Source organism: Lonchura striata, chromosome 8 (assembly GCF_046129695.1).
Source record: "Lonchura striata isolate bLonStr1 chromosome 8, bLonStr1.mat, whole genome shotgun sequence".
NCBI classification, from domain to species: Eukaryota; Metazoa; Chordata; class Aves; order Passeriformes; family Estrildidae; genus Lonchura; species Lonchura striata.
In genome coordinates, this window is record NC_134610.1 from 5832108 (window position 1) to 5859700 (window position 27593).

The 27593-nt window shown below is 39.5% G+C and overlaps 1 protein-coding gene across 2 annotated transcripts in view; it reads right to left on the bottom strand.

Moving 5' to 3' along the window:
* The window catches only part of SPOPL (speckle type BTB/POZ protein like), a 34589-nt gene extending 7225 nt beyond the window's left edge, over window positions 1–27364 (bottom strand). For both annotated transcript variants that reach the window (XM_021548629.3, XM_021548628.3), the window contains exons 1-10: window positions 27254–27364; window positions 12388–12522; window positions 12087–12208; window positions 11669–11820; window positions 8048–8175; window positions 3865–4042; window positions 3715–3770; window positions 2028–2150; window positions 815–957; window positions 677–730 (exon numbers count right to left, since the gene is read on the bottom strand). In XM_021548629.3, the coding sequence (XP_021404304.2) occupies window positions 677–730; window positions 815–957; window positions 2028–2150; window positions 3715–3770; window positions 3865–4042; window positions 8048–8175; window positions 11669–11820; window positions 12087–12208; window positions 12388–12465 (1034 nt within the window). In that variant the 5' untranslated portion in view covers window positions 12466–12522; window positions 27254–27364. The remainder of the gene's footprint in view (window positions 1–676; window positions 731–814; window positions 958–2027; window positions 2151–3714; window positions 3771–3864; window positions 4043–8047; window positions 8176–11668; window positions 11821–12086; window positions 12209–12387; window positions 12523–27253) is intronic.
* Between the last annotated feature and the right edge of the window lie 229 nt (window positions 27365–27593).

Sequence of the window (27593 nt, forward strand, 5' to 3'; positions counted from 1 at the left end):
TTAAGTTCTCTGGAGATTCTGATGGTAATAAATAAGTGCTCCACTGCCCTTACACTGTTGGAGCCTACCACCAGCTATTCTGCAGCTGGCTGTCTTCCACTCTGTGATTCACTTGAGCTGCTGCAATCAGTGCCAGGGCCTGAGCCACACAGCCCCAACCTATTTCCAGTGTAGGCAGGAGCCTCAGAGTCAGAGGGACCTGACTGACGAGTTGTATGGCCACCAGAGCTCTTGTGCTGGCATGTGGGAAGGTGCACAAACAAGTCCCCAAAGGCAAAGACAGCAACTGCCCTCCTTTCTGTGGAAATACTGCAGGCTCAGACTGACCCAAGCAAGTCTCAAAACCACACTGGGACTATCACTCCTCCAGGCACAAACCTGGATACCCATGAGAATGGTTTTCTCTATAAAGGCTGCTTCCATCACCTCACAGCACTATGCCCCTGGGAGAGGGAATGAAACCAGCTATTGTTAGGATCTCACACTGGAGAGCAGCTAACATTCCCTGTCACTTAAGGGGAGAGTCACAATCATAACTGGGGTAGCATCTGCTGAATCCTGCTTTACTTACAGTCAGTGACAGGCCTCAGTAGTGTGGAAATGAAGCAACAGTTCTTAAGATCTGCAGTCTACTTAGCAGTGTTTGTACAGAACATCGTGGGGCAGGGAAACTTACTTGCTATTCCAGTTTTTCCCATCTTTACACCCAAGTTGTCTAAGAACACTGCACCTGCAAGAGAGAAGTGTGCTATTATTGAAAAAGTACACCAAACATAAACACAAATATATTTAGAGTCTCACAAGTATTACTTGCCTGTTAATAAAGTCTATTGCTTGTGCTTTTAGCTGTTCAGCGCTGTGCAAATCTGCGAGGATAAGAATGTCAGCAACATTTTCTACCGAGAGGTTACTACAGAGTGCTTCCTCACACATCACCTTCAGCCGTTCCAGTGCATACTGCAGAGAGAGAAAAACTGCACTAATCATTCCTCAACTCATTATTCCTTCCCTCCTCATCTCTACGGTTCTTAACACACTTCCAGCCAGGCTTGGTGCCTCCCCAGTTTAACATCAAACTGCTGCCCCACAGGTACTGCACAGCACAATGGGCTGCACTGAACAGTTCTCAAATGTAACCCAGGCATCAGGCTTGGCAAAAACTAATTAGAGACCTTGCTGACAGTTTTTTTCAAACAACAAAAATAACCCATTCAAAAGTTTTCATTTCAATTCTTCTTGGTAAGGGAGGAAGAGCAAGGAGCCAAATCAGCACTGAACAGGTTCACATCTCTAACTGCGGGGGAAGAAATGATACAATGGAGTTTTTTCAGCTACATTGTTTAAAACAAATTTAACTTTATCCCCAATCCATCTCAGAATTTCCTAATTTCCCTCATACCTTTGATACAGCCTACAGGAAATTTGATGGGAAAAAAACTGCATTCCTATATTATATTTTGCATTAATAAACTGTGCTTTTTTGAAGGATGTCACATCTGAACAGGTTTTATTTTTATTTTCTGGTATTGCAGACAATCATATATATCAACCTCATAATACCCAACCTTATAAAATCAACCTTATAACAGTCTCTACATTTATCAATTATGTCCTAAATCAAGGCCAGCATGCAAAAAAATTCTTACTTGCTGAGCTGCTGTAAATCCCTTCATCTCAAAAATCACAATAGAAAAAAGTATTAGAAAGAGCAACAATTTTAAGAGTAGACAGGTTCCAACAAAGAGATGAAAGATTCTAACTACTCAATTTGTAAGGAAGATAATCCAATTTCTAAAAAAATTTATACTAAATAAATACCTGAAACACTTCTCTTTAAAAAAAGATTTATCAGCCTTCTACTGCTAAAAAAGTTTCTGCTATCCTTCTTCATTTCTGATGAGAACTGCTTCTTCATGTTTTAAAAACGCAAAATATATATCAAACAATCTGAAAGTAAGATTTTTTTTTTTTAATCAGCATTCCCCAAGCAAACACCAGATTTGAGAAGTTTGGAGTCAATTACTTACTTTGTCTGCAGCTGCCAACAAATTGTCAGCCATTTTTTCAAGGTTTGGTGCTTTTCCTGTGTAAATGAATCTCATCATTTCTTTAAAAACTTCAGGGTCTACATCATTTATTTCTACACGATTCTGGTAAAGAAGAAGAATCAATAAAAGTCTTTGCAATTTAGCTACAATTTCAAAGTGAATATTAAATATCATCAGCATGCATGCTACAAGTTTTCATTCACCATCCACCATACAAAATCCTTACAAATTTAAGGTAACATTCAACAATGTTAAGGAGAAAGCAATCAAAAAAGCTCCTAAAACTTAGGTAGAAATCAGCTGGGAAAGTTCCAGCAATACAAAGTAATTGTAATTTTTTTCCTAGAAATGCATAACTCTGGACTCTATCACACAGACTGTACATAAAAATCAAGACAGTTTCAGGAATATTAAAAAATGCTTCTGAGATTCCAACACAAAGACAATGTGTTTGGAATATCAGAGGTCAGAGCAGCAGACAGAGCAAATTGAGCCATTCTTGGCTCAACTTAAACTTAGGTTTAAGTTTTGAGAATCCAAAAATCAAACACATTGAACTGACATCACACAGCTGAAAATTGCCATAATACAACAGTGGCATTGCAAGCTTGACCAACCCTATAACAGCATCCCCTATAAACAACTAATGAAGTGGGAAATGATGCCAAAGATGTAGAAGCAAACACCAGACTTTTGAAAGGAGTGTAAAAATCCCAGGCACAGGAGATGTGCATGGTCTGGTTTCCTATCAGTGTCCAGGAGGAGGGCTGCACAGGAGATCCACTGCTGATGAAGGCAAAGGCCTGGCATGGCACATTACTCAAGTTATGACATGTTTGGGCCTCTTTCAGTCCAGGAACCTAAATAAAATGCTCCCAATACTCCACTTCACCTGTGACAGTTTCCCAACTGGAGAGGTATTGGGAAGTAAAGTGACCCTCAGCTGTACCACAGCACCACGTTCACCCAATGTGTTTGTGCACACAAGTGGCATCTTGCAGTTTTCAAAACCAAATTATGATCATCTATCATAACACTTCTGTGAGGTGATCAGTTCCTCACCTTTTAATGGATTCTGCCTATAACCAACCCACTTTTGATAATTCTTCAAGAAAGACACAAACAGCTCCTTGCTGTGGGAGACATCAAGTGCATAAAAGCAGAAGCCAGCACTTTGCTGATTAAGAAACCATCCATCCAAAACACTTACACAGGTCAAGTGCCTGCAGAAGCTGTGAATGAAAAGGTGTTCCACTGCCTGAGGGCTTAATTCCAGTCATAATCTACCTCTTGTTCCTTGGTTACCATAAAAAACACTTCAATACTCTACAGCAAAACCTTAGGCAAGTCAATCAGCCGATAGGAAGAGACAAACTGAGGCACAAAGGGACAGAGATTACCAGGTCAATTACACCAATAGCTAATGTTTAAAAAGATTATTACCTAGGGCAGATACAAGTGCCTGAAAAAATCCAAATCATCCAGCACCTCTCCACTCTTTCTATACAAGTTCCCTCAGCACTCACCAGGGGAGGTTCAGGAACTGTCCTTCATGCACCATAAGAACCATCATCCTCCTCAATCTGCTCTGCCTCAAGTTTTCCACAATGTTTTCCTCTTTCACAAGGTACAAATATTGACATGCAACATTTTCAGTGAAACTTACCTTTTTGCTTTCCTCCATTTCATGTTCAAACATTGCATTAAAAACTGGAGATCGTGCTGTATCAAGAAAAGTAAATATTGAATATAATCAAATTTTAAACTTATAGTGATTTAAATTACAAAATAATAACAATACAAAAGTAGAAAGTACCTGCAAGGACAGATTTATGAGCTTTGAATTCTTGTCCTCCTACATAAAAACTGCAATCTGTAAATCTTGTTGTTTCCCAGAGATTCCCTAAATCTTCTGCTAGTCGACATTCAGGTACCTTCAAAGTGTTTGTATTAGACTGTCCTGATATATTTACTGAGTCTTGGACCACGCTTACCTAACAGAAAATCACAGCAAGACAACTCCTTCATAACTGAATGCCAACAATAATTAATTCACAGTACCTATTGCTAGAATTACAACAATTTCAAAGCAAACAAAAAAAAAAAAAAAGTGAAGCTTCTGGCATTAGGCCAGAACCAAAAACCAGTGCTTTACCATTTACTTTTAAGTAGCATAAAACAAATAGGGCTTACTTAGAGACTCTAATATTGTGCATTTATCCAACCAAAACAAAAAGAGAGAGCACAATACCACATGCCACCTGACAGACATGCCAATGTAAATAAGGACAGACACAGTTATTTGAAAACCAGTGGGAACAAAAAAAGTTAATGCTATTTCAGAGTTAAATTAACTGTTCAACACTTCACCCATCTCAGTAAAATATACACAATATACAAATCTATACAGATCATTAGGATCACATGGTCACAGAAAAGTTTCAGAAGAACAATCTGTAGAATTTTTCAATAAGCTATCCCTTATTGTACTGACAGTTAAGTTTATACATAACCTGCAGTGTGATAATGCAAACTAAGTGCAAGTAACAGCTCCTTCATTATCTCATTTTACTTAGTCCAGATGAGGCAGGAACCACAAGTAATTGTTTTCCAAACAAGATTAAATGCCATTACTTTCAAAATACAAGGTGTAGTTGGTAATTTCAGTAATGAAATGCATTCTCACAAGATGTAACTTCTGTAAAGAACCAGTTAAGAAAAGTGAAATACGTGCATTTGAAGTGAATATTCTGCCATTATTCCCCAGGTTTAAGTCTTTCATACAGGAATTGAACAATACAGCAGCACTCCTTCCTGCTTTTTCTTCACATACTGTCCTTTAATCAGTGTGTTAGGAAAAGGGAAGAGCTAAAAAGGTTTTGCTTCTCTTGTCTGAGAGCACAGACCTGAGAATAAAACCTTTAAAATGAGCCATACTACAAGATCTTGATCACTCCATCTCCCAAATACAGAAAACTAGGATTAGATCTTAAGAGAAAATGCTGATAATGTTAGGATGAGGGCTTTGGTTGATTTCCAAAAGCATCTGGAATAAATCTGGCATAAAGCAAAAACAGCACAGCTCAGCTTCACAGAAAGTTGGAGCACTGCAAGCCAAACTCCAGACCAGAAGAGGAGGAGGATGATCCAATTATGACAGCAGCTTGGGGATTTGAATCACTGCCTAATTCCCTGTATCATCTCATACCCCCTTGTGAATACAAGAAATTCCTCTTTATCTTCCACCTCAAAAAAAAAAGAAGAAACCCAATGCACAGCAAAATTTCCCTTTCACAGTTAAGACTGCACATTTATAACATTGAAGAAAATCTATAGAGCTATTTCCCAGTTTTCACACACAGTGATTTCAGGAGATATACATACACACAAAGGAAGTTTTAGCTTAGCCAAGCTCATCTTCTGTTGCCAGAGGAGAGTTCTGCTTTTCCAGAGCCTTGACTCAAAGTTCATGGTCCCAGTTGTCCACATAGAATCCTCCTGTTAGCTACAGACAATGCCTAGGGAAAGTCATCTACACACCCTTTATGTGCACTTAAACTGATCTCTGACCTTCCAAACTTCTGGTTTAGAATGGTTTCTAATACATAATGAGAGTTGTGCCACACAACAATTTGGTACAGGTCATCTTTTTAAGATATAACCCAAGTAAAGTTTTAATTCCAATCTCCCCCACCCGAGTGACCTGGTGTGTATTGTCCTTTAAAGATTCTAAATACAAAGTTACAGGGGTTTGATCTTTTATATCTCAGTACAACAGGCATACCATAAATCAAGTGCATCCTCTTATTATTTATAACTTATTTAAATAAAGCTGAAATATAATCAAGTTAATTCCGTATAACTATTGAAAACTTGCCAACTTGAACAAGGATTTTCTTTATTTTCAATCTGTGGTAATCTAATGGTTTCTTGGACTACTAAGGCAGGTAAGAGATCTGTGAAAGCAGAGAACATTCTATGCCATTAGAAAATGTGCAAGGCTTCAGTACTTTCAGATTATATGGAAAGGGAGAATTCCATCAGAGATCAGTGTGCCCAAAAATCTGGGGCTGTATTTAATCATTAATAACTGCTGGCAGCACCAGAGTTCACAAAATATTAAACTTAACAGCCCTTTAGGTTCCATCCAAAGGCAAATCCAGCTGATCTTGAGAATCTCTGGCAACACAGAATTAATGTCTTTGCTGCCAAAGACAACCAAATAATCTTCCTGCAAGCCAACAGGAAGAAGGGCCGACCAACAGCCAGCAATCAAGAGACCTTCACTGAATACCTGCTACATCTGACAAGTTTTATCAAGGCAAGTGCAATATTTAAGAAGTGGCAAGTCAGTTTTCCAAACAGGAAACAAGTAGGAAGCCAAACATGGAAATTAGAGCCTAACAGTAAAGTTTTAAAAGGACAAAAACTTCAGGCTTGTCTATAGAAACAGGTCCTGCAAACAACACCTGTCATTTCTAAGGACAGCTGAAGACCTGGTATCACACATCCAAAGAAAGAAATTCTTAAAATATTTGGATTTTCAAGCTTTTCCTTCGCCCTGAAACAAGCCAAAAGTTATTTTAACATGTTCACTGTGAAAATGTTTTACTTCCTTCTACATTTATAACCAACACTTCACAAAAGCCACTCATATTAAAACAACAAGACATTTTGTAGGGAAACACAGCTAAATTCAGTGATTAGCATCGGAATTTAAATAACAGTATTTCTCTGTGGAAATTCAGTATTTCTTCTACTTATATTTTTTAAACAAACCTAATCTCTAAAATTAGAGTGATCTATTCCTAAACCAAATGCTACTTTTAAGAGCTCCTCATTTACATCAAAGTGCTCATTAGGAAGACAACTTAAAAAGAGAAAATACTCAAAAGTATCTTTACAGAACCATAAAACACTTGTTATATCTGCTTTTATCACTCAAATAATTGTATTCATAACAAATTTATCATGCAGCTAATTTAACTTGTCTAAGTGAAAATAAGATGCACTATATTTGCAGTATCTAGTCTCAAGGGCCACATTTCAATTATTCTTCCTACCCAGCATAATGACATATAATTAAATTGTAATCTTGCCAAGACAATTTTACACATTTCCTGTAAATACACAGATCAAAGCAAACTTATTAGCAGTTAGAGCATCTATCATCCTTCTAAGTCACTAATCACTTTATGGCAGCCCAGATAACCAGCCAATATATATTCAACATACACTCCACTTACACTGCTACTTTCTCTGCTTTCCATTTTTAACACCAAGTAAGCTTTTTACTGAAATTTAATATGAAAATTTAGGTTATGGACATAAATGATATTATAGAAGAAGGGACTCACAATACACCATGAAGTTAAATTTATACCACAGCTCTCAATGTTAATTTTCAGTATCAAGCACACCTTCTGCAAGATACTTGCATTCGCTCAGGAAACAAAATGTAACAATCAGTCAAAAAATCAAGTGTTTAATTTACTGGAAAGACCTGTTCATTGGTTAAAGCTATCAATTAGGCTATTAAAGGAATATAGATTCTGACAATCAGTTGAGTTTTCTTTAATGTGAACCAGTGGATAAGCACTGGATAATGCTTATCCAGTGAAAACCAATCCTCTAACTCCAAATACAACTTCTTTAAATAAAGGTGACCTCAGTAAAACAGCATTGCTCTAGACAGCACACACCAGCCACCTCTGGCATAAATAATTCTACAGTCAATTCTGATGTGACTGTTGCAAATTCATAGAGAAGTCCAGCAGTTTACAAGTGATCAATTCAACATTCTACACATCAGTGTACAAGCACCAAAAAATAAAATAAAATAAAATAAAATGCAGACAAAGCAATGTATATTTTACCAAGTTTATAGTTTTTAGAAGACCATTTTAGGGTATGCTACTGTTTAAATCAACATAAATCTCTATTTATTAGAGCAGGAAACATTTAATTTAAAACTTTATTACTTAAAAATTAATACCCACCTCACAAAATAATGTAAGCTTGTCATCTGGTAGAAGACCATTAGCTTCATCTAGTAAAAAATCTCTTCGGATAAATTTCTTAAATCCCCAGTCCTTGCCTTGCACAAATCGATATGCTCTTTGGCTTTCTGATAAAAAATTGTGCACAAATAGAGCAAGTTAAAGGAAAATATTAACAAATAGCACCTAATTCCAAATCAAGACTAAGTGTTAATAAAAAAATTCATCAGTTTAACACATTTGGATCATGTATCACATTTCTAGAAAACACAGAATTGATTAAAACCTTTTTAATATTGCAATAGTGCTGTTTTATAAAACACTTGATAGAACTTGGTGGAGCACAATTTGTAATTTGAACCATATCCTCTCATTAGATGTCTCAGGCATCATCCAGCACAAGGAGTTTTTCAGTGAGTGTTAAAGAATGCCAATGTGTCAAAACAGGAATTGTTCAGAGGGAAGCACCATTACAATGAATTTGTCACCACAAACCCATCCTGACAACACTCTGCAGTTGTCATAACAATCTGGTTTGACTTCTTCCTGAAATGGAAAATCTTGTTTCACAAGTTGAAATTATTTTGAAATACAGTAAGAGCATTAAAATAGCAAATTGAAAGCTTTCAACTACTAAACTATCTTTTGGTCATAAAAGATATTAATTATATTTATCGTTTGGCTCTAGTTATAAGATTTATTTTTTTTTAATCCATCAGATTTGTTGCGACTGCACAACTTTTTTTTTTTTTTTCTAAAGCTCACAGCCAAAAAATAATTCCAACAGTCATTTCGGGGCAAACACCTGTAAATCCATTAAGATCACACATTTTACGTGGCTGGTTCACTGAAAAGTGGCCAAATCAAACCACAGGAAAGAGCACCCTATACTTAAAGTAAAATATGGGAAAGAGGTTATTTGGAAATGGCTTTGAGAATCTAAGTAAATAAAGCACATTCTGAATTAAATTTAGAAAATTTGTTCAAAATTAAGACAGCAAGAATACTGAAATAAGAGCAGAGGGGGAAGTGGGGAGGGATGTCATGAAGAGCTCTTTAAGAAAGAACTTTTCTTTCATTCCAAAAAAGCTGGGCAAGAAACACATCACCATCACATTTGCTGTACACAGTGATGCTTCAGCCTTCCAGAGAGCACTTTAGACATCCAAGTCAGAAGTTTGTAATAAAAGCAAAGTTTTTCATGACAGAATCTGTTCAAATATCCTTCCTTCTACAGCCTCCAAAATAAAGCCAGCAGCAAAGCCAGACTTCCCTACACTATTGACCTTGGCAGCAGCACTGGAACACACTGGAGCATGTACCACAGAAAACACACACGTGTCACACACTGCCCTCACCCCTAAGAGCTGGAAAAAATATATTCAGAGCAGCTCTTCACCATGATTATATCAATCAAAATATCCTGTAGAGATTAGAGATTTTCACTGCATTTTCAGAATGCACTGAAGAGCCTGCCAGGAGCTGCCACTGCAGGAGGTGTGAGGTCTCTGTCCCTGTCACCTCATCACACTCCCCCTATCAACAAGCCCATGCAGAGCACAGCAACAGAGGGAAATGCACCCCCTCAAGTGCAGCGTGGGCTTTGAGTGCAACAGCATAAACACACAACACTGCTCACATTTGAAAACCTGCATACCAAGGAGGAAAAACATGTTTTTAAATATTGTCTAGTTTTTTCAGCATCTGGATTCGTGTTTTCACACTTTTACCAAATTTTATCCTCGTTACATTGAATTAAAAGAAAAAAAAAAATCAGAAATCCACATTCCCAAAAGTGTTCACGAGTTTTCTAGATTCAGCCCAATTCTTTATCTGCACACTTAGATTTTACTCTTAGCAGCAACAACCAGTGTTAACCCCCAAAATTAAGAACCAAAATAGAGCACCACAAAAGTGCAAATGTATTTTTCTTCTAATAAAGTTAAAATGTTAGTTCACTATTTGTTTCATACACAGCTTCACCCCTTGAAGCAGCAGCCTATGCATAAATTATCAATTTACAAGGGACATTGGAAGTGGGGCATCATTTTCCTGTCTCAGTAAATACACAGCACCCACAGAAGCAGATGGCAAATGGCTAGAGAGTTTAAAAAATAAGACTTCTGTTGGTAATTTCCTAAAGTGAAAAGATATTTATAACTCCTAAGGTGCCAAACACAGCACAGCTACTATTGCAGAAGCTGCAGACGCACCCACTCTCAGGATTTTTAGCACTGCAGTGGATGATGAACCAGCAGAGAGCTGATGGGTCAGGATCTGGATGTTTGCTACAGACTGGTCAGGAACAAACAGGTCACTGGACATTGGTGTCCTGGGGGACAACAAATCAACAAGAACCCCTAAGGCAAACAAAGGGCCAGCAGGAGCTGGCTAGAAACTAAAATAGATTGCCCAAATAAGTTGTGGGGTCTCCATCCTTGGAAATCTCAAAGCACCACAAGTTCCAAGCAAACTGCTCAGGCTGACCCTGAGCCTCCAGAGCTCCTGTGCAAACTCAACAATTCTGTGCTTCTGTGATTATCTCCAATTAGGTTTTGATGCAGCTTCACGTTTTATTACAAAAACCAATCCACTCCAGGACTATGTCAAGTCCAAATGATTCTCCAAATGTACCCAAGTGTAGCTTTGCTCACACAAGCTTCAGAAGAGGAAGTTTGCAGGACTGAAGAAACCATCACCATCAGTGTAAAAAGATTAGTAGAGTAAAACATATATATTTATCTTCCTTCCTAAGAGTCCAATAACTTAATTTTTACCTTTGAACTCAGTTCTGTGGATTTAATTAGAAGATTACAAGTGGACCTAGTTACTTAAGGAGAAATAGTATGAACTTTGGGTATAAACACTGCAGAACTACAGCCTTTTGATAAGAAATGCAGAACTTGCAACAAAACAGGACCTGAAACATCTCTTAAGTCCTGGAGTAGAAGAAGGGAAGAAAGATAGGTGTTCTTCATATACAGGACTTGCAGCAGAACAAATTCAGTGGAGATAAGCATTAAATTATTCATTTCCACAAGAATCCCAGCTTTTCCAAAAAGAATTTCCAATGAAGGTCATGCTCCCAAGTTTGAAACTAAGAGCCTTCCACTTATTTTTCATATCAACAAAACTATTAAATCAAATCACCAGTTATTTCAAAGTCTTCTAATTCCTTGGGTACATGGGACACGTTTTTAAACTGATTACAGTGTAAATCAGCTGGAATAGACCAAAATATTGTAAAGGATGCCGAAAAAATTCCAGCCATGTCTGCTTATCCTATTTAACAATGGAAATCAAACACTTCCAATGTAGCTACAAACAAGCAAATCCACCTCTACTAACAGGAAACAAGAATAATCTGCTGGAAAAACTAAGTGACAAGGACCTGGAGTGACAGCAGTTGGCAATGTGCTGTAATTTATACTGCTCAGGATAGAATTAACATAGCTCAGTGATCAGAAACGTGTGAAACATGAATAGGATTTTATAATTATGTTTCTAAAAGGAAATTAAAAAAAGGTATTTTAAAAGTCTATCTCAATATTAAATTCTGCTCTCAACTGATAAAAATTACATTGATGATGTTCTTACAAAACCACATTAATATTCCCTTACCCATTGCTTTTGTTTCTTCTCTTTTAGCATTCAGCAAGGAAAATTTGAATTTTGCTCTGACTTCACTTTTTGGACAACTGACTAAAAGCAAATACAATGACAAGTAGTCTTTGCTTTCATCATCTAATCCCTTTGGATTCACTCTCAGGCACCTGAAAAAAAAAGGAAAGATTGAAATTTTTTAATGGTACCCAGAATAAATTCAGAAATATTTTTACAAGACACAATCCTAAATGCTACTGAAATAAATGTTTCCTTTGTGATTGCTGACATTTTGAAATTAGAATCAATCCATACCTACAGTAACCCTCCAAGAAGTGCCCAAGTTTTAATATTTATTTTAATTTAACTTTACAATTTTTGTGAACAAAATAACCCAAAACCAAAACACAAGCACTTGCTCAAATAAAGACCTTACCACTTCATTTTGTCATTTGGCCCTGACGAAAATGTAGAACTCTTTAAAACTTCACCCATTTCTTCACGGCAAAAACTGAAGTTATTAATGGTCCACATGTATGAAAATTTTACTACTTTAACCTGAATAAAAGATCAGAAAATGTTAAGAAAATTTAACATACATATCAAGCATTAACTATGAGAACTACTTAGATTGTCAGCTATATTTTTTCAATATGTCAATAACTTTAGTTTAGGTTTTTTTAACAATTATTATGACAATAATAGAAAATGAAGCCATTGGAATTTATGTAGATTACCTGGGTGTAACACCAGCTTTCAGCCACAGGTCCACTGGACATCTCTCCAGGAGGAGGTGGGGTGGGAACACTTGACATTGCCACTTATTGCAGGTTTATAGTATCAAGACAGCAATCCAAGCTTCAGTAATTCTCCTAAAAAAAGGAATTCATACATTTTGTTCACCCTTTTTAGGTGTGAGAAATACAAAAACTCGTATTACTGTATTTACTAAATGATGCATCTGAAAATTAAACCTGAAAAGAGGACAATGGCTCTGCTGGGTGTCACACATTTAACAACTACTGGTGCTCAAAACCTGAAGGCTGAGCCCTCACACAATAATTTATAAAAATAAGCACCTCTGCATCACGCATCACCACTAATGACAATATTTCAACACTCCCTTTGCAAATTACCACTTTGGCCACTCCAGAAGCATTAGAACTTTCTTCAGGCTCTCGTCCTTTGACTTGCAGAGTACCCAGAGCACTCAGTTATTAATACAATGCCTTAGGTTTTCACCCAGCCATAATTCACGAGAACACTCGGCCACCTGTGAGTAGAATAGGTTCACACAACCCTGGGATTTCTGAATGGAAATCAGACCTGCATTTCAAGCAGTATTTCTTTCACAGATCTTTAACACCAACAGATACAGCTGAAGAACTATAACCACCACAACCACACTCATTCCCTCTCAGAAGACAAAGCTAGAAAACAGTTTCACTCAGCCCCAAGACAAAAAATAAAGTGATTTTGTTATGAACTACCACCACCTAAGAGAGCACTGCAGCTCCTCCTGCCCACCAGGAACTGAGTCACTTGCCCAAGTCCCCACACCTGGCTACACAGCAGTAATTGGGCATGGCTAATGAAAGAAGGTGGGCAATGAGAGGGCAGCTCTGGGTTCCTGGCTGGCTCTCCTTTAAGGGAGGGTTTGCTGTCAGCTGTGAACAGATTCCTGTCACAAGCACAGCCTCTCACTTAAGCCGCTTCATTAAATTGCTAAAAAAGTGAAATGAACCTTGATCAAACCAGAAAAAAATCAATTATTTCTGCCACAAAACATTTTCTGTTGGTACAGAAAGTTTTTTCAAACATATCATGCTATCACTTAAAAGCAAGCATCTTTCTGCAACATTTGACTGCTTCACTGTACAGCTCTTTTTAGCTGTGATAGAACAGCATTGTCTTCCTCAAAAGACGTGATTGCACATCACATGATGGAACTCTCCAGGGATGGAGCAACACTTAGAAACAAGGTTTCATGCAAACATTGGTAAAAAGACACTGCAAGAGCACGTACAATTCACTCATGATGTAACAGGTTCATTATTCCTACAGGAAGAACTCTGCTCTGGGAAATGCTGTGATCCTCACTGGATGTTTTCCCCCCTGCCTTTCTGGTACTGCTTCTCACTCATGGTATGAAGCAGCCCTTCCACATCAAAGCCTGCTGACAGGTGATTGCTCTGAATCACAGAGGTATAAGAGCTTGAAAAGAAAGTTAATTCTCAGTTTTTACCAGATGAAGAAGCAGATGCTTTATAATCATATCCCTTAATGAATCTCTACCAACAGATCTGCTATGATAGGGTGAAAACAAAATACTGAATAGGTCTCCTGTAAGATATGGATCCTTGAGACATTGAAAACTAATAATAAATACAATTCAGTTGTCTTTAACAAATGAGTTTTCCCCAAATAAAGCTTATATTTGTGGCAACATTCAGTACTCCATTAGTACTGCCTATAAATGAAAAACAAACATCATCCCTAAATTTAAGATAACCTAACTTGTTTGCTTCATGTTTTTTTAAGCAGGAAACACATCTATTGTGCATGTTGTGTTTACATAGTTTTTGCTTACATGTTTACAATTGGTTTTGATTCTCTGCACAGAACACCCAGAGTAAAATTCCTTGGAAGGATACATATGAGCTTTTGCTTTCATAAAGCAAATATTAGCACTTATATTACCATTACTTCTGGAAGCACATCCTACTCACTGGTGACAACTGAAGCTGTTCCCCAAATGCAATAGATTTTGACACAGAACCATATCCTGAAAGGGTTAGAACAGCTTACCTCGGCCTTACTGACCCTGCTTGCTGCTCCTCGAGTCTCCAAAGCTAAAAGCAAGAAGAAATACAGCCCATTCCTTATTCTGTCATTTGCATGAGATGCACAGGACTTTCTCACCTCTCATCTGCACCTCAATTCTTCAGCCCATTAGACCAGTCAGCTCCCAGTAACTATGAAGGAGTGGCAGATCTGAGACAAATTTGCTCTGAAGGGGTTTCTAAATTGGAAAAGCCTGAAAATAACTGCTCTACACAGTCTCTTTTAAGAAAGTGTTCAGTGACCTTGGGCCAGCTACCAGTACTTATCTGCCCACACCCATCTCACAGCTAAATCAGCTTGATTCACTGAGAATTTAACTCTAAGCAAAGGTAGTTATTTGCAATTATTTTCAGGTCCATCTGTTGGCTTTTCTCTGTACCTGCTCTACCCATGGCAGCTGTGCTTCAGAAGCTGCTTCCACCTGCTGCATGGCCTTTATTTAAGGAAGGTCTGATTTTACCTAAGTACACTTCTCAGGTTCTTCTGAACAGCCTCAGCTTTTTGTAAAGTTTCCCCTTTACAGCACTAGCACCAGACAACTGATTTTTTCATGACCTCTTAATACACCTCTGAGGAACAGATTAACACCTCACTTTTTTGCATGAATTTACTAAGCCAATCACGTTTTTAGAATGAGAAAACTGGCAGAAAGCAGTAACTTTAAATCATTGATACTGAGAGTCTGTGTTCAGGAGCTGCTTGTATTTTTTAGTATGACCAACCAAGACAAACTGAATAATGGGAGAATGAATAAACAGAGCTTCTGATGCTCTGTTAACATGTACCAAAAGAGAGGGAGAAGGATGGAAATGGTTCAGCAGTACTGCAGATCTGCCCTTCACTTTACTTAATCAGTTAATTGGGATTTGGGTGGGGTCATGGGGATATTTACCAGAGCTACAAGGTGACAGAACAGAGGCTTTCAAGATGCTGTCCTGAAATGGAGAGTAGGGATACTTGAAGAAGGGCTTTTGCAGTCTGTAGACTGACAGCCAGACCACACTGAGTGCCACCAATGGTCACCAGGGCAAAGTGGACCCTGCACGAGCAGCCTGAAGGTGAGAAAAGAGATGGAACCCTTTGTTCTACCATGCTCCACGTGGGGAGGAGACTAAATACTACTCTGAAGAAATTGTTTATGAATCATTGATCAGCCACTGTCATCAGCTCTGACAAAATGGTTTTCCAAGTACCAACCCCTCATCACAGCCCATTAGACCAAATGGTTGGGAACAGAGAGCTGCAGTTCACAAAACCAGTCCGGGAACGACTGGGTGGAATTAAATCAGTGAAGTGCAGGAAGACAGGTCTGCTATCTGCAGGATGAAACAACTTAGAGTGACAATTTTCATGCTAGAACCTGCATTTATTACTCTGCAGGCTATCATGAACAAAGCAGTAGAAATGAGGGAACATTAACAGACAATAGCTCCAAGAATTTTCAAGCAATGCAGTGCCTGTCTGGACACAGCCCAACAAACCAGTCTGTGTGGCCATTCTGTCAGGCAGAAAAGTCTGACCATCAGGGCAAACATGCACTGGAACAGGAAAACAAGTAAAAGAACTTTCTGGTTTTCAAAGAAAAATGAGGTGTATTTTTAAAGGGTGTCAAGTTCCTTTGCTTGGAGTTTTTTCTAATGAAGTGATATACTGAATAGTGTACAGCATCAAGTGCTGATTTAATTCAGAGTTTGTGTTCATTGTCTTCATCGAACACTTAGTGTTCAAAAATAAAAATAAAATTAAAAAAAAAAAAAAAAAAAAAAGAAGAAGAAGAAAAGATCAAAGGTTCTTTGCTTGTACTTCCAGATCCCAAACATGGTGGGCTTATCACTTCTGGCCTGTCAAGAGAAGTACTGGCTTCACCTGATAATCATTCTGCAAATAGACCAGATTCTGTTTAGTTCAGATCTTCTGGGAGCTGATCCTTCCACAGTGAGCAAGTAGGCAGAAATAACATAAAAAAAGGAGATTTCTCAAAGCACATTTTATTTAGGAATTAACTGAAGTGCTCTCCTAGTCAAACAAATACTTATGCTAAACTTAAAGCCATGTGAAATTGATTATTGTTAACTAATTACTTGCACACACAGTGTAAAGAAAGCACAGGCTACCTTCCAAAAAATGTATTTCCACATATTTTCATCAAAAGCTCTATCTGACCTCCATTTTCCTAACTTTTAAGAAGAGATCTTAAGATTCAAAGTGACTTCCTACGCTACTAACATGACTTTTGAAAATATTATCTTGTTTCCCCTGTCTGAAATTAAGTATTTATCAACATTATTCTAAAGAAAGTTACTTTCCAACCTCTCTGAGCTAGACAAGAGCACATTCCCAGTCTCTTAAATCTTGTGCTGGAATTATCTCAACTTTTTCACTGAAAAAAATGACTAGCTCATTAAGAAAGCACCACATACATAGGAACACACAAAGAAGAATTTTCTACGCCCCCAGTAATAAAGCCACAAAGCACTGGGTACAGCTGTTTGAAGAGCTGCCCTGTTAGGAGGATGCTGGCCAGCTCTCCCCAGGAGCAGCTCAGGAAGCAGATCTCAGGAGCTCTCCAGGCAGGCACAGTGCAGCAGGTGCACACGAGGTGCTGCACATGAAACCACAACAGCAGTGGGTTACCTTGGTGTGTCAGTGAGGGACTGCAGCCAGCACGCTGCTGGTAGCATGGCTGAACAAACTGTCCTCTGCAGGGCACCCACACACCCCAAAAGTCAAACCCAGCCTGCCAGAATCCATCCCAAAGATGGATCTCCAAGCAAATCAGCGAGCCTGTCCTGCTCCCTCAAGAATGAGGAGAAAAGCACGTTGTGAACTCCGCGATCAGGTCCTGCTGAGCCTCTTCCTTCCAGCATCCCACGGCTCAGGCCTCCAGGACCAAAGTGGCTCCTCCAGGGCCACACCAACAAATTCCAAGTGCATGTACTGCACATTCCACTTGGATGCTGACAGCCTTTTCCTGAGCAAATCTCAACACTGCACAAAATGCAAAGCTGTTATGAATTAACTTTTTGTCCCCTCTCTGGAAATACTGATATTTCATCACTGGCTGAAATAAAGATCACCTTCTGAAGTTTAACTGGTAAATAACATTCTATTCCTCCAACTTTTTATTCCTAGTAAATAAATAATTCAGAAACCAAATACAGTTTGTGAAATTTTGAGGGTTTGGCTTTAAAAAAAAAATAAGTCCTTCATTCAGCAACATCAACTCCCAAAAGCTCATTCAAATTAAACATTGGTGTAGTTACAGAGACACTTATTTAATTTCCTCTCATTAAATGATCACTGAATAAAATATTACCTAGTGTTATATAATTAATATCTAAGTGTTTTATATAAAACTAGCAATATTTGTTCAAGGAATCAGTTTTGCTTTTCAAATTACACAGAAGGCAAATTCTTGGGAAAAACACCATCCTCTCACTTCTTGGCTGAGGAAGAATACATTTATGAATATAAAAATGAAGGAAACAAACAAACCCAATCAAAATAGTTATGTCTGAAGTGAAAGACATTCTAAGGCCAAAGACAAAGTTATTTCTGCACTGCCCCACCTGGATCCAGCTGGATCACACAGTTCTAGGCAGCATTAGCTTATGAAAGCCAAACTATTTAAGAGTGAAAAAAGCCATGTCCCTTTCTCATTGATCACAGAAGGATTTGTGTAACAGCCACCCACCACCTGAGTCACACTTATTTGCTGGCATGAAATGCCTATGGCAAATTGAAATTTTTTTGTTTAAGAGTTTGTCTTATAAGCTAATTAAGCTTACATAAACTCCTACAATTGTTACCAGTAAGTAGAAAAAAATGAACTTTGCAAAAAATAGGCTTGTTTTCTTAATTAGGAGGATTTGTATCCCTTCACAATTGATCTTTTTGAAAGAATTGCTGTTGTATTTCCTAAAGAGCTAACTATTAAACTAAGTTTCCTGCTGGATGATCCATAACACAATAACAGATGTCTGAAAGGTCTATTAAGCTTAAGCAGTTTTCCAATTTGTTCAGTTATTATCTCCTCTGAAAACACACTTAAGATATACCTACAAAAATTTAAATAGTGTTCAGCATTTATTGATTTTAATCCCCATCCATCACTGCATCATTTGAGTGAACAGAATTACTCACACTTACACAACTGCTATAACATATATCCATCCCCTAAGTTAGAAAACTATAGGTTAAGGAGGAACTACACTTTTACATTATCTGTAGTACTTCTAACATGAGAAATTTCTCCTTTTTGGAGCAAAAGAAGGGAAAAGCATTGGGCTACACACAGGAAACCCCTATGACCACTTACTGAAGAGGCAGCCTATAACATTTAAGAAGGTTTGATGCTTTCTTAGAACATGATATTAAAAATATGCTTATTTAAGTCTATGTTTGCTCTGGAACCACGCAATAGCAACTAAGTTTACAGAAACCCAAGCTTTGGAGCTTAAATCAGAAGCTCTGGCTGCTCCTGTGTGCTTCATGCTTACCATGTCCCCCTTGCCATCCCACAGCTCTGCTGGAAGCCTGTGCCCTGCCAGGAGACACAATCAGCAGCCACACCACGAGCCAATTCATGACTCTCTCCACACTTTTCCAGTGAGAAAAAAATACTGCCATGGACTGGGCTGTGACAGATGAGAAACTCCAAATACTCCCTGTCACCCCTGCCTGCAGACAGTAAACTCCAGCAGAGAGAGGGCAGGCAGCTGGGGTCACAGACATCTCAAAATAGCTGCAACTAAGAGTCCAGAATTTAAAAGCACATCCTCATGGTGCTTCCAGCAAAGAAGTCCCAGCAAGGCATAAACCTAGCATGTGGGAAATGCCCAACTTTTCAGAAGGATGATGGTGCACCTATTACTGATGACATTGAAGTCAGCAGCTTAAAATTAGCAAGGTAATACTAATAACTGTAAAAACTGTAGTCTCTTACATGCTATTCTCAGGCTTTTCTCTTAATTTTCTTTTCTATCCTAAGGCTTTGAAAAATAAAGTTGAATTTTACCTCAGCTGTGAGAAAGCCCACATGCTCAGCAGAGCTGGAGCTAAAACTGTCTAGTTTACATCAGCCAAGCACACTGATAAAAATCTCAGCATTAGCCTTGCATTATTGTTCTGTAATAGAGGAAACCCACTGTGCTCTGTATTAGATATCCCACACCATCCCCTACAGCAGTCATCTATGCTTTTCCCTGGAGAAGAAATGCAAGATTATTTCTTACAGCATTTTTCATTTTCATTGCCCAGTCTAGTTTTACAGGACCCCAAAGAGGTGTATTTCTACCACAATTCCTCTTGGGAAAATATTCTATTCAAATAATCTATTGCTGTCGGGTTTGTTTCCTGGTATACAGCCAAAGTGATCTTTAACCCTCCTTAGTTTCACTCCATTACTCTTACTCTAACAAATCACTGGCATGTGAAAGTATATTAAATGAAGACATTTCTTCCCTAAATGCTTCAGTTACACATAATCAAGAGTCCACCAAATAGAAAATGTTAATCTTAACTTTCTTCTTTTCACTTAGAACAGGAGTTTGTATAGGCCAACAGGAAGTTGATTCCAACTATAACAAAGAAATATCTTTCTTTAGCAGATTCACAGCTAGTCTGGGGTGGTTTGGGTTGTTTTGGTTTTCTTCTCTTTTAAAATCCATAAGATTTGTGAAAAGCACTGGCCTGCACTCTCTGGAGAGAGGTGCTGCATTGTCATTTTCTGCAAACGAGCTGTACAGAGCAGCAGAATGTTCTCCTCATTAACTTCTGCAGACTGGCATCACCTGCAAAGCTCACATCAAATCGATACAACTGCTTTCAGCAGGCAAAAGCTCATTCTCACAGATGTTGTCAGGAGGGGGCTGATCACACATGTGTTGCCCTGTTACCTCTCATGGCAAAGCAGTGGCCACATTTGTGCACACAGCTGCATCTTGGAAATTCTGAAAGTCACAGCTCATTTCAGGCCTCCTCTATGCCTGAGTGTCAAATTTTGTGCAAAACAACTGACACTTTAAAGGAAATTGAGAAAAAAAGGCCTAAACTCAATTCTGCCAGAGGACCAAACTGCATTCGATGTTAATTTGCCCCAACAGCCTGGAAACTGAACTAATCCACAACAGCTGATTAGACACATCCTGAGAAAGACAGGTCAAGAGGGAGAGCTGCACACACATTTGCTTTGGTGAATATGAAGCAGTAATCTCTAAAACCCATCAATGACAGCAACCTTAACATCTTAGGACTGGACTGCAGCTAAACTGGTTTAGATAAACAGATCTAAAAGTTCATAGAATCATATAATATCTTGAGTTGGAAGGATGATTGAGTCCAGCTCACAAATTAGTCCAACAGAAACTGGCTTCTGAATTTCAAAGTAAAGTAGACAACTTCTATCATTTTATTATTCAAAAAACATCCAGGTACTGTTTTGCTTATACTTCAGGATTTAAGAACCATTCTGATATAATTTGTTTAAGATCCCTTTTTCCACTACAAAAACAATCCAAAGCTTGGCAGTTTCCCCTAAGTTTCCCTACTTACACAGTCTTTAGTTGCTCAAGACAGAATATTTCCCAAGTAAGCAGCAAGGCAAAGAGGCTGGCACAGGCCTGTCGGGGTGGCCTGGCTGTGGAGTAAATAGATTTGGTTTCATCTTGGGTGCTGTCAAACAAGGCAGACCAGAAGCAGATCTGAGTCTGCTGCTTTTTGCCTCCATGCACACACAGGAGACACAACCCCGAGTGAATCATCCCACGAGGCCACCCCGCACACGCAGTGCCGCCACGCAAAAAGGCTCTCCCAGAGCAGAGAAGCAAACAGCAGGAAAAATGAGATTTACTACCAGGAACTCAAGAAGTCAGCCAACACCAAGTGCCCAGCCCCTCTTTACAAGTGACTCTGGAAACCTCTGCAGGCTCAGACACTGTAATTTATTAGTAACCCAGACTAACACTTGATGATGTTACTGCCATATATCTTTCCCCTCAGCACTCCGTGAGCAGAGTCTCACACTTGTTGGAGGGGATGGCACCTTTCCAAACACAACTGCTATTTAATCATTAAAAATGATGCCTGGCCTGTAAAACAATATTCAAAACCACTGGCTACAGAATAAAAGTGGATTTTGCTTGATGACCTTATTAATATAACTAATCACAGAAACTAACTCTGGATCTAAAGTTTGCCACACACAAATTCTGAGAAGGTTACTGCCTATGGAAGCTTTTCTTTCACTTCTAGTTATATCATGCCTTCCTTCTCTTTTCCCTTCCCCTCTTTTTTTTTTTTTTAAGGGAAAATTCCCACTTCAGCAGAATGTTACTAAAAATGCTTTTCTCTTGCCGTGAGCAAGACAGGGCCTCCCCTAATCACAAGCCTCTCATGAGATGCAGCAGTATTAATTCAAATCTTTCAGATTTATTTACTGTATTTTTTACCCTGGATCAACCACCTGCCCAGTGGATTTTGCAAAACTTGCATAAAATGTATTTATGCAAAAACTTCTTCAGTATAAAAAGTTTCAGTTTCTTAGAAACAATATCACCCTTTGCAACACAAATATTATTCTGCTGCCATTTTTAAATTAAATTTGCTCACTATATGCACATAAATAAACAACAAAAAAATTACCTTGACATATTCTGCAGAGATCAGAAAAACCCACTGAAAATAGATTTCATACATTTTATTCCCCTGAAACAACCATATGCCAAGTGCAGTGCCAGATCCAAGAGTGAGATCACACCCACTTGGACAGTCAGTACAGCTATGCATTACATTAACCTGCAATCACACAAATCAGCCAGAGATTTCAGACAACTTCGTCTTCAGAATAACATTTTCAGAACTGAAATATGACTTTAAATAAGTTCATACAGACTCTATGTGGAACTTTCCAAATGCTTTTTAAAAAAGCTAAAAAGAGGTATAAATCCAGATGTAAACAAATAATTGCTGCACTTAACTTTGCACACAGCACAGACATGTTAGTTAAAATTACTATTTTGTCCTGTTACAAGAACAATTACTCAACTTGATATATAAATACCAGTGTGCCCACTGGTACATCTGATACTTACAAAAAGGAGCTAAAATTTAATATTTTAATTATAAATTGCTCAATCCCTGAAGCTGAAGAAACTATATTAACCACTCGTTATATAAATTCATTACAAAACAGTTCTGGTTTTATCTTCAAGAGTTTTGATTACAAATAAGTAACTCTGAAATTAATCTCAGTTAATAAGGAATATATTTGTTTTAAAACTTAAGAAAAACTACCACTAAAGAGTGATAGTTTTGTTGCTGAGGTAATGTCTACATATGAAGTAATTCAGAACCCTATTGTCTTCTGTGAAGACAGTAAACATGTGTGTCCTCTAAAGAATTTAGAGAAATTATCAGCTAATCTGAATCACTAGATTAATTTATTAAGCGCTCAAAACGCTAAAAAACTTGTGTTGAGATTTTTCTTCTACTTAACCCAGTGGGTCTTAAACTCTGTGTACTGAAATCATCAGTCCTTCATAGGCTATAGGCCACACTAATGGAGAAAGCAGATTCCACAATTAGAAACCGAATCTGAATAAAGAAAGCCAGGAAAATGAAAGCTTTTGTGAACTTTTCCAAAGAAAATGTCAGCATGGAACAGAAAGCTAGAAAGTAGAACACCAGAGGAGAAAGTTATACCCACTATTCCTCAGGCCAGAGGAGTTCTGCACCTACACCTAATCCCAGTTGTTCAGGAAGCAAACACTGATGCAACCACCTCAAATCCTTTTAGAGACACCCAAGTCTAATAAATTTGCTGATCATTCAGTACACAAGAAAACAAGGCATTTGAAAGAAATCAAGTGTAAGACTTCACCCCCTCCATTTCCTTCACCTCCATTCGCAGCCCTACTCATGAATCGATTTTGCAAAGACTTGACCAACTGGTAAGTGAGCTCTTGGGAGGGGACCAACATTAAAGGAACTACCAGGAAGGAGGCCAAGAGAAAGCTTGGCTCCCAAGTTTCACCCAGTGATCCTTTCCACTGCACAACAATAAGAGGTTCCCACCCCATGAACTTTGGAAGTTTCCCAACTCCTGGAGACATTTACTCCACCAGCAGCAGCACTGCCTACGCCAAGAGCTACTCTGTTGCATTCTCCCTGGCACACAATTGCTTTTTCTTAAAGCACACAGGTAAATTACACATCAAATGATACTTCACCCTTGAACTACTTCAGAACTCAAGTCACAACATAGTGCAAGCAGCAAATGCCACAAAACCACAGTGGATGAGCTGATGGAGACTGTTACAATTAAAAGTAGAATGTGTAATATTTTTCACCAAAAAATGAAGTGATAAACGGCTTCTGGGAGATGCAAGGCAGTATCAAGGATAAGTAATCTAATTCAGGGAATTTGGACATGGGAGCTCTCTGGATTATTCCATGCCAATGACTTTCTGAATCAGCTGAAAGAGTATCTGACTTTCCACTACATTTCCCAAATGCTATATGCAAACACTCATCACAACAACGTTGACAGATATATGCATGGTTGCAAAGTGATTCCTTGTACAAAACATAAAAAAAACTTGTAGCTGATAAAGAATAATTTTAAACCAGGCTACCAAAAAACACATTGGAAAGCTATTAAATTTGGATAAAATGGAACCAACAGAGTTGAGGTTTCTAGCTGAGGGTTTTTAGGTTAAGCTCTTTCCAATACTGAATGTACACTCCTGCCAAAATTCCACCACACAAGTTGAATAGCTTAAACATTACCAAAACCCCAGATTTATGCAAAACACTCACTCTGTAACAGTTACACACACTTCTTAAGAAATCCACTGAACTAAGGCAAGTGACCATCTTCTCTCAGTTAAGAACTACAACGTCTAAATTACCACCACTAAAACACCTCCACCTCTCACAGAGCTGCAGTAAATCTCCACTAAGTACCGAGGACAAACTGATTGAGAGATTTCCTACTTCCATGTGAAGGGACAATTCCAATAGGAAGCCTTTTGATATGAGTGGGACAAGAAGCAACAGAATGTCACAGGAACATGAACTGGAAATTTTCTCAAGAAATCAAAGGAAAGAAGGTCTCTTGTGAATATGTACATATTTTGTAGAGGGGAAAGGGAATCATGGAATGGTTTGGGTTTGAAGGAAACTTGAAGATCATTTCATTCCGACCCCCCTGCCATGGGCAGGGACACCTTCCACTATCCCAGGCTGCTCCAAGCCCCATCCAACCTGGCCTTGGACACTGCCAGGCATGGGGCAGCCACAGCTGCTCTGGGCACCCTGTGCCAGTGCCAAGGTACAAGAGGCTCTTGGAGACCACAGGCAAGACCATTAGTCAAGCACTGAGGCAAGTGCCTTCTATTCCATCCCAAAAATGCAAGGCCCAGGACATACAGGACAAAATGTATGGTCTTCATGTTTTGATTGGGAGCACAGTATTTTGAAGATCCCAGGACTTTATGACTACAGGTATCAGGCTGCTGCTTCTGGGAAGTGTAACAATCTCACTTAAGACTTCTTTAGTCTCAACCAGGTTTTGGTAAATACACAGGAAGCAGACTGCTTTTGACAAGGAGACAGAAATGCCCATAAGGAGCATATGAACCTGTCACAAAAACTGTGAGAAAAAAAACCCACCAAAAATATCCACTTGTCATCAACATGAAAACATAACAAAAAAGAAAAAAGCAGGCTGAGGTGGTTCCATAAGGCAAGATACACAGAAGCCTACACCTAGGCATACCAAAGAGCCTGGAAATATTCAACAGGACAAATTTCTAATTACCACCACCTCTACAACGGCAGGGGATGCAAAGAGAAAAAAAAAAAAAAGTGAAGAGATGTGAAGAGATTGTATATGAAAGGCTGGAAAAGCAATGCAGACTGTCTGCCAATGCAGATAGAAAACCTGGGAAGAATGAATGAAGCAGGAAATTAATGAGATTGAAGTGCAAGTCAACTGTTTCCTCTTGCTGTCCTCAGCTATTTCTTCTCCACTCTAACTTATGTTGATATTGACAATTAGTTTTATTCTTCTCTCGTGTATATTTATATCTAGGTGCTTTCAAAGGCACAAAAAAAAACAACAGAGAAACACAACCTATAGGGAAAAAAAAAGAGGAAAAAAATTAGCTTTATGTGATTTCAACTGAACATGCAAAACTGTTAACAGCATGCACTGATGGTTGAAATCAGTGATAAGGGCCAGAAAGAAAAATTGGTAGCTTTTCAAATTCATTTTATATTTGTCTATAGCATATACAAGTTTTTAATAGCAACAAGTAGCTTGTGCCGCCTATGCAAGTACAGAATGTAATTTTTTATTTTCACTGACAGTTTAAAAGCAGGCTGCAAAGTACCAAAGTTAAAAGTTTGGCAGAAAGCTGTTTCAAGGGAATATAACACCAAGGATATTTCTGGATATTTAAAATCTCAGATTTCCAGATGAGAGTTAAACGCAGTTTCTGCTGATGTACAAGTTTGCAGTTTTATACACAAAAGGCAGATTGTTTAAAAATTATTTTCCCTTTCCTAAGTAAATATCTCCTTACAGAGTGAGGGGGAAATAACCATGCAATAGACACACACTGGAAATCCTTCACAAACATTTATGGTTGCCCTGGCCACACATCCCAGAAGGCCCAGAGAGAAGCCAGGTAAAATACTTTCAGAAGTGACACTAACTGCTAAGCACCCTTCTAAAAAGGGATATTTACTTCCAGAAATAATACAACTTCTAGTAAAAAACATAAAAGGAGACATTTTTGTTAACCTTTTTTCCTTATGGTTACAACAAAATGCCTTGGCAGTCGTACAAATGGTTTAGCTCAGAACCACTGTGGTAAAAATTCCTGTAAGCATATGGGATATCTATCGAAATAATGCTTTCTGCAGAACTGATAAGAATAAGGAAGGACCCTGCTTGACTCTGTCACAGATTGTTCTTCCTGGCAGGAGGTTCGAGACAATCCTTTTTGTTCAAGTACTATTTTTATGACTCTTAACATCTATGTAGAAAAGAAATCACGAATAGAGTCACAAAGCAAAACTACGTTTTAAAATGGATTGCTGTTTTCAGTATACTACAGTTAAAGAAATACCGAGACCTCATCGATATCGCTCATACAGTTTCCTTTGTTTTGCCGTTTCCCATGCTTTACGGTCTTTCTCACCTACTTCTGCCCTCGAACAGCCTCAGTGTGATGCAAATTTTGCCCGGACTCCCGGGAATTTCAGCCGACGACATCATCAGGTGAAACCAGCCTGAGTCAACTCCACTTCCTGACCACGACTAAGATGGTGAACCGAGGGCAGCTTTCCTCACACACCATCCACGGAACCCTGCCACAAACTTTGCCGCAGCCCAAAAGACGGCGAACAACCTCCCAGCCAAACCCCCCGAGCCGCCGCTTTCTGCTTCCTCGCACGGCCTGAACTTCCCGAACCGAACCGCACCGGGGGTAGCGAGGGCCGGGGCGGAGAGCACCGCGGGGCCCCGCGGCCGAGCGGCGGGCAGCCTCACCGGGGCCCGCGGGAGCCCGAGGCGGGGTCGCTGATCCCGGGGTCGCTGATCCCGGGGTCGCTGATCCCCGGACCGCGGACAGCCGACACCGCCCGCCCCGCGGCCCGGCCCTCCCGCAGCACCGCCCGGCGCTGCCCCGTGCCCGAGGCCACAACAAAGGCTCTTCCCCCGCACCGCACCCGCACCCCCGGCCCGGCACGTACCGGATCGCGGCGCTGGCGGGGCGGCGCGGCGGGGCTCATTCCGCCGGGGCGGGGACGCTGTGACGGTCACCGGCGCCCGGCGGGAGGCGAAGGCGGCGAGCCCGGGCGGCGGCGGAGCCGCATCGCTGCCCGCGCCGAGTCCCGCTGCTCCGGCCGTGCCCGCGCCGCAGCTCCCGGCTCCCGCTCGGCCCCGCTCCCGCTCCCGCCGCACTTCCGGGAGGGAGCGGTCACGCGGGACGCGCCGCTTCCATCCGGGAACGCGCGCGGGGCGGGGCGGAGCCGGGCCGAGCCGGGCCAGGCGGAGCCGAGCTCAGCCGGGGGCTGTGGGTGAGCGCTCCCG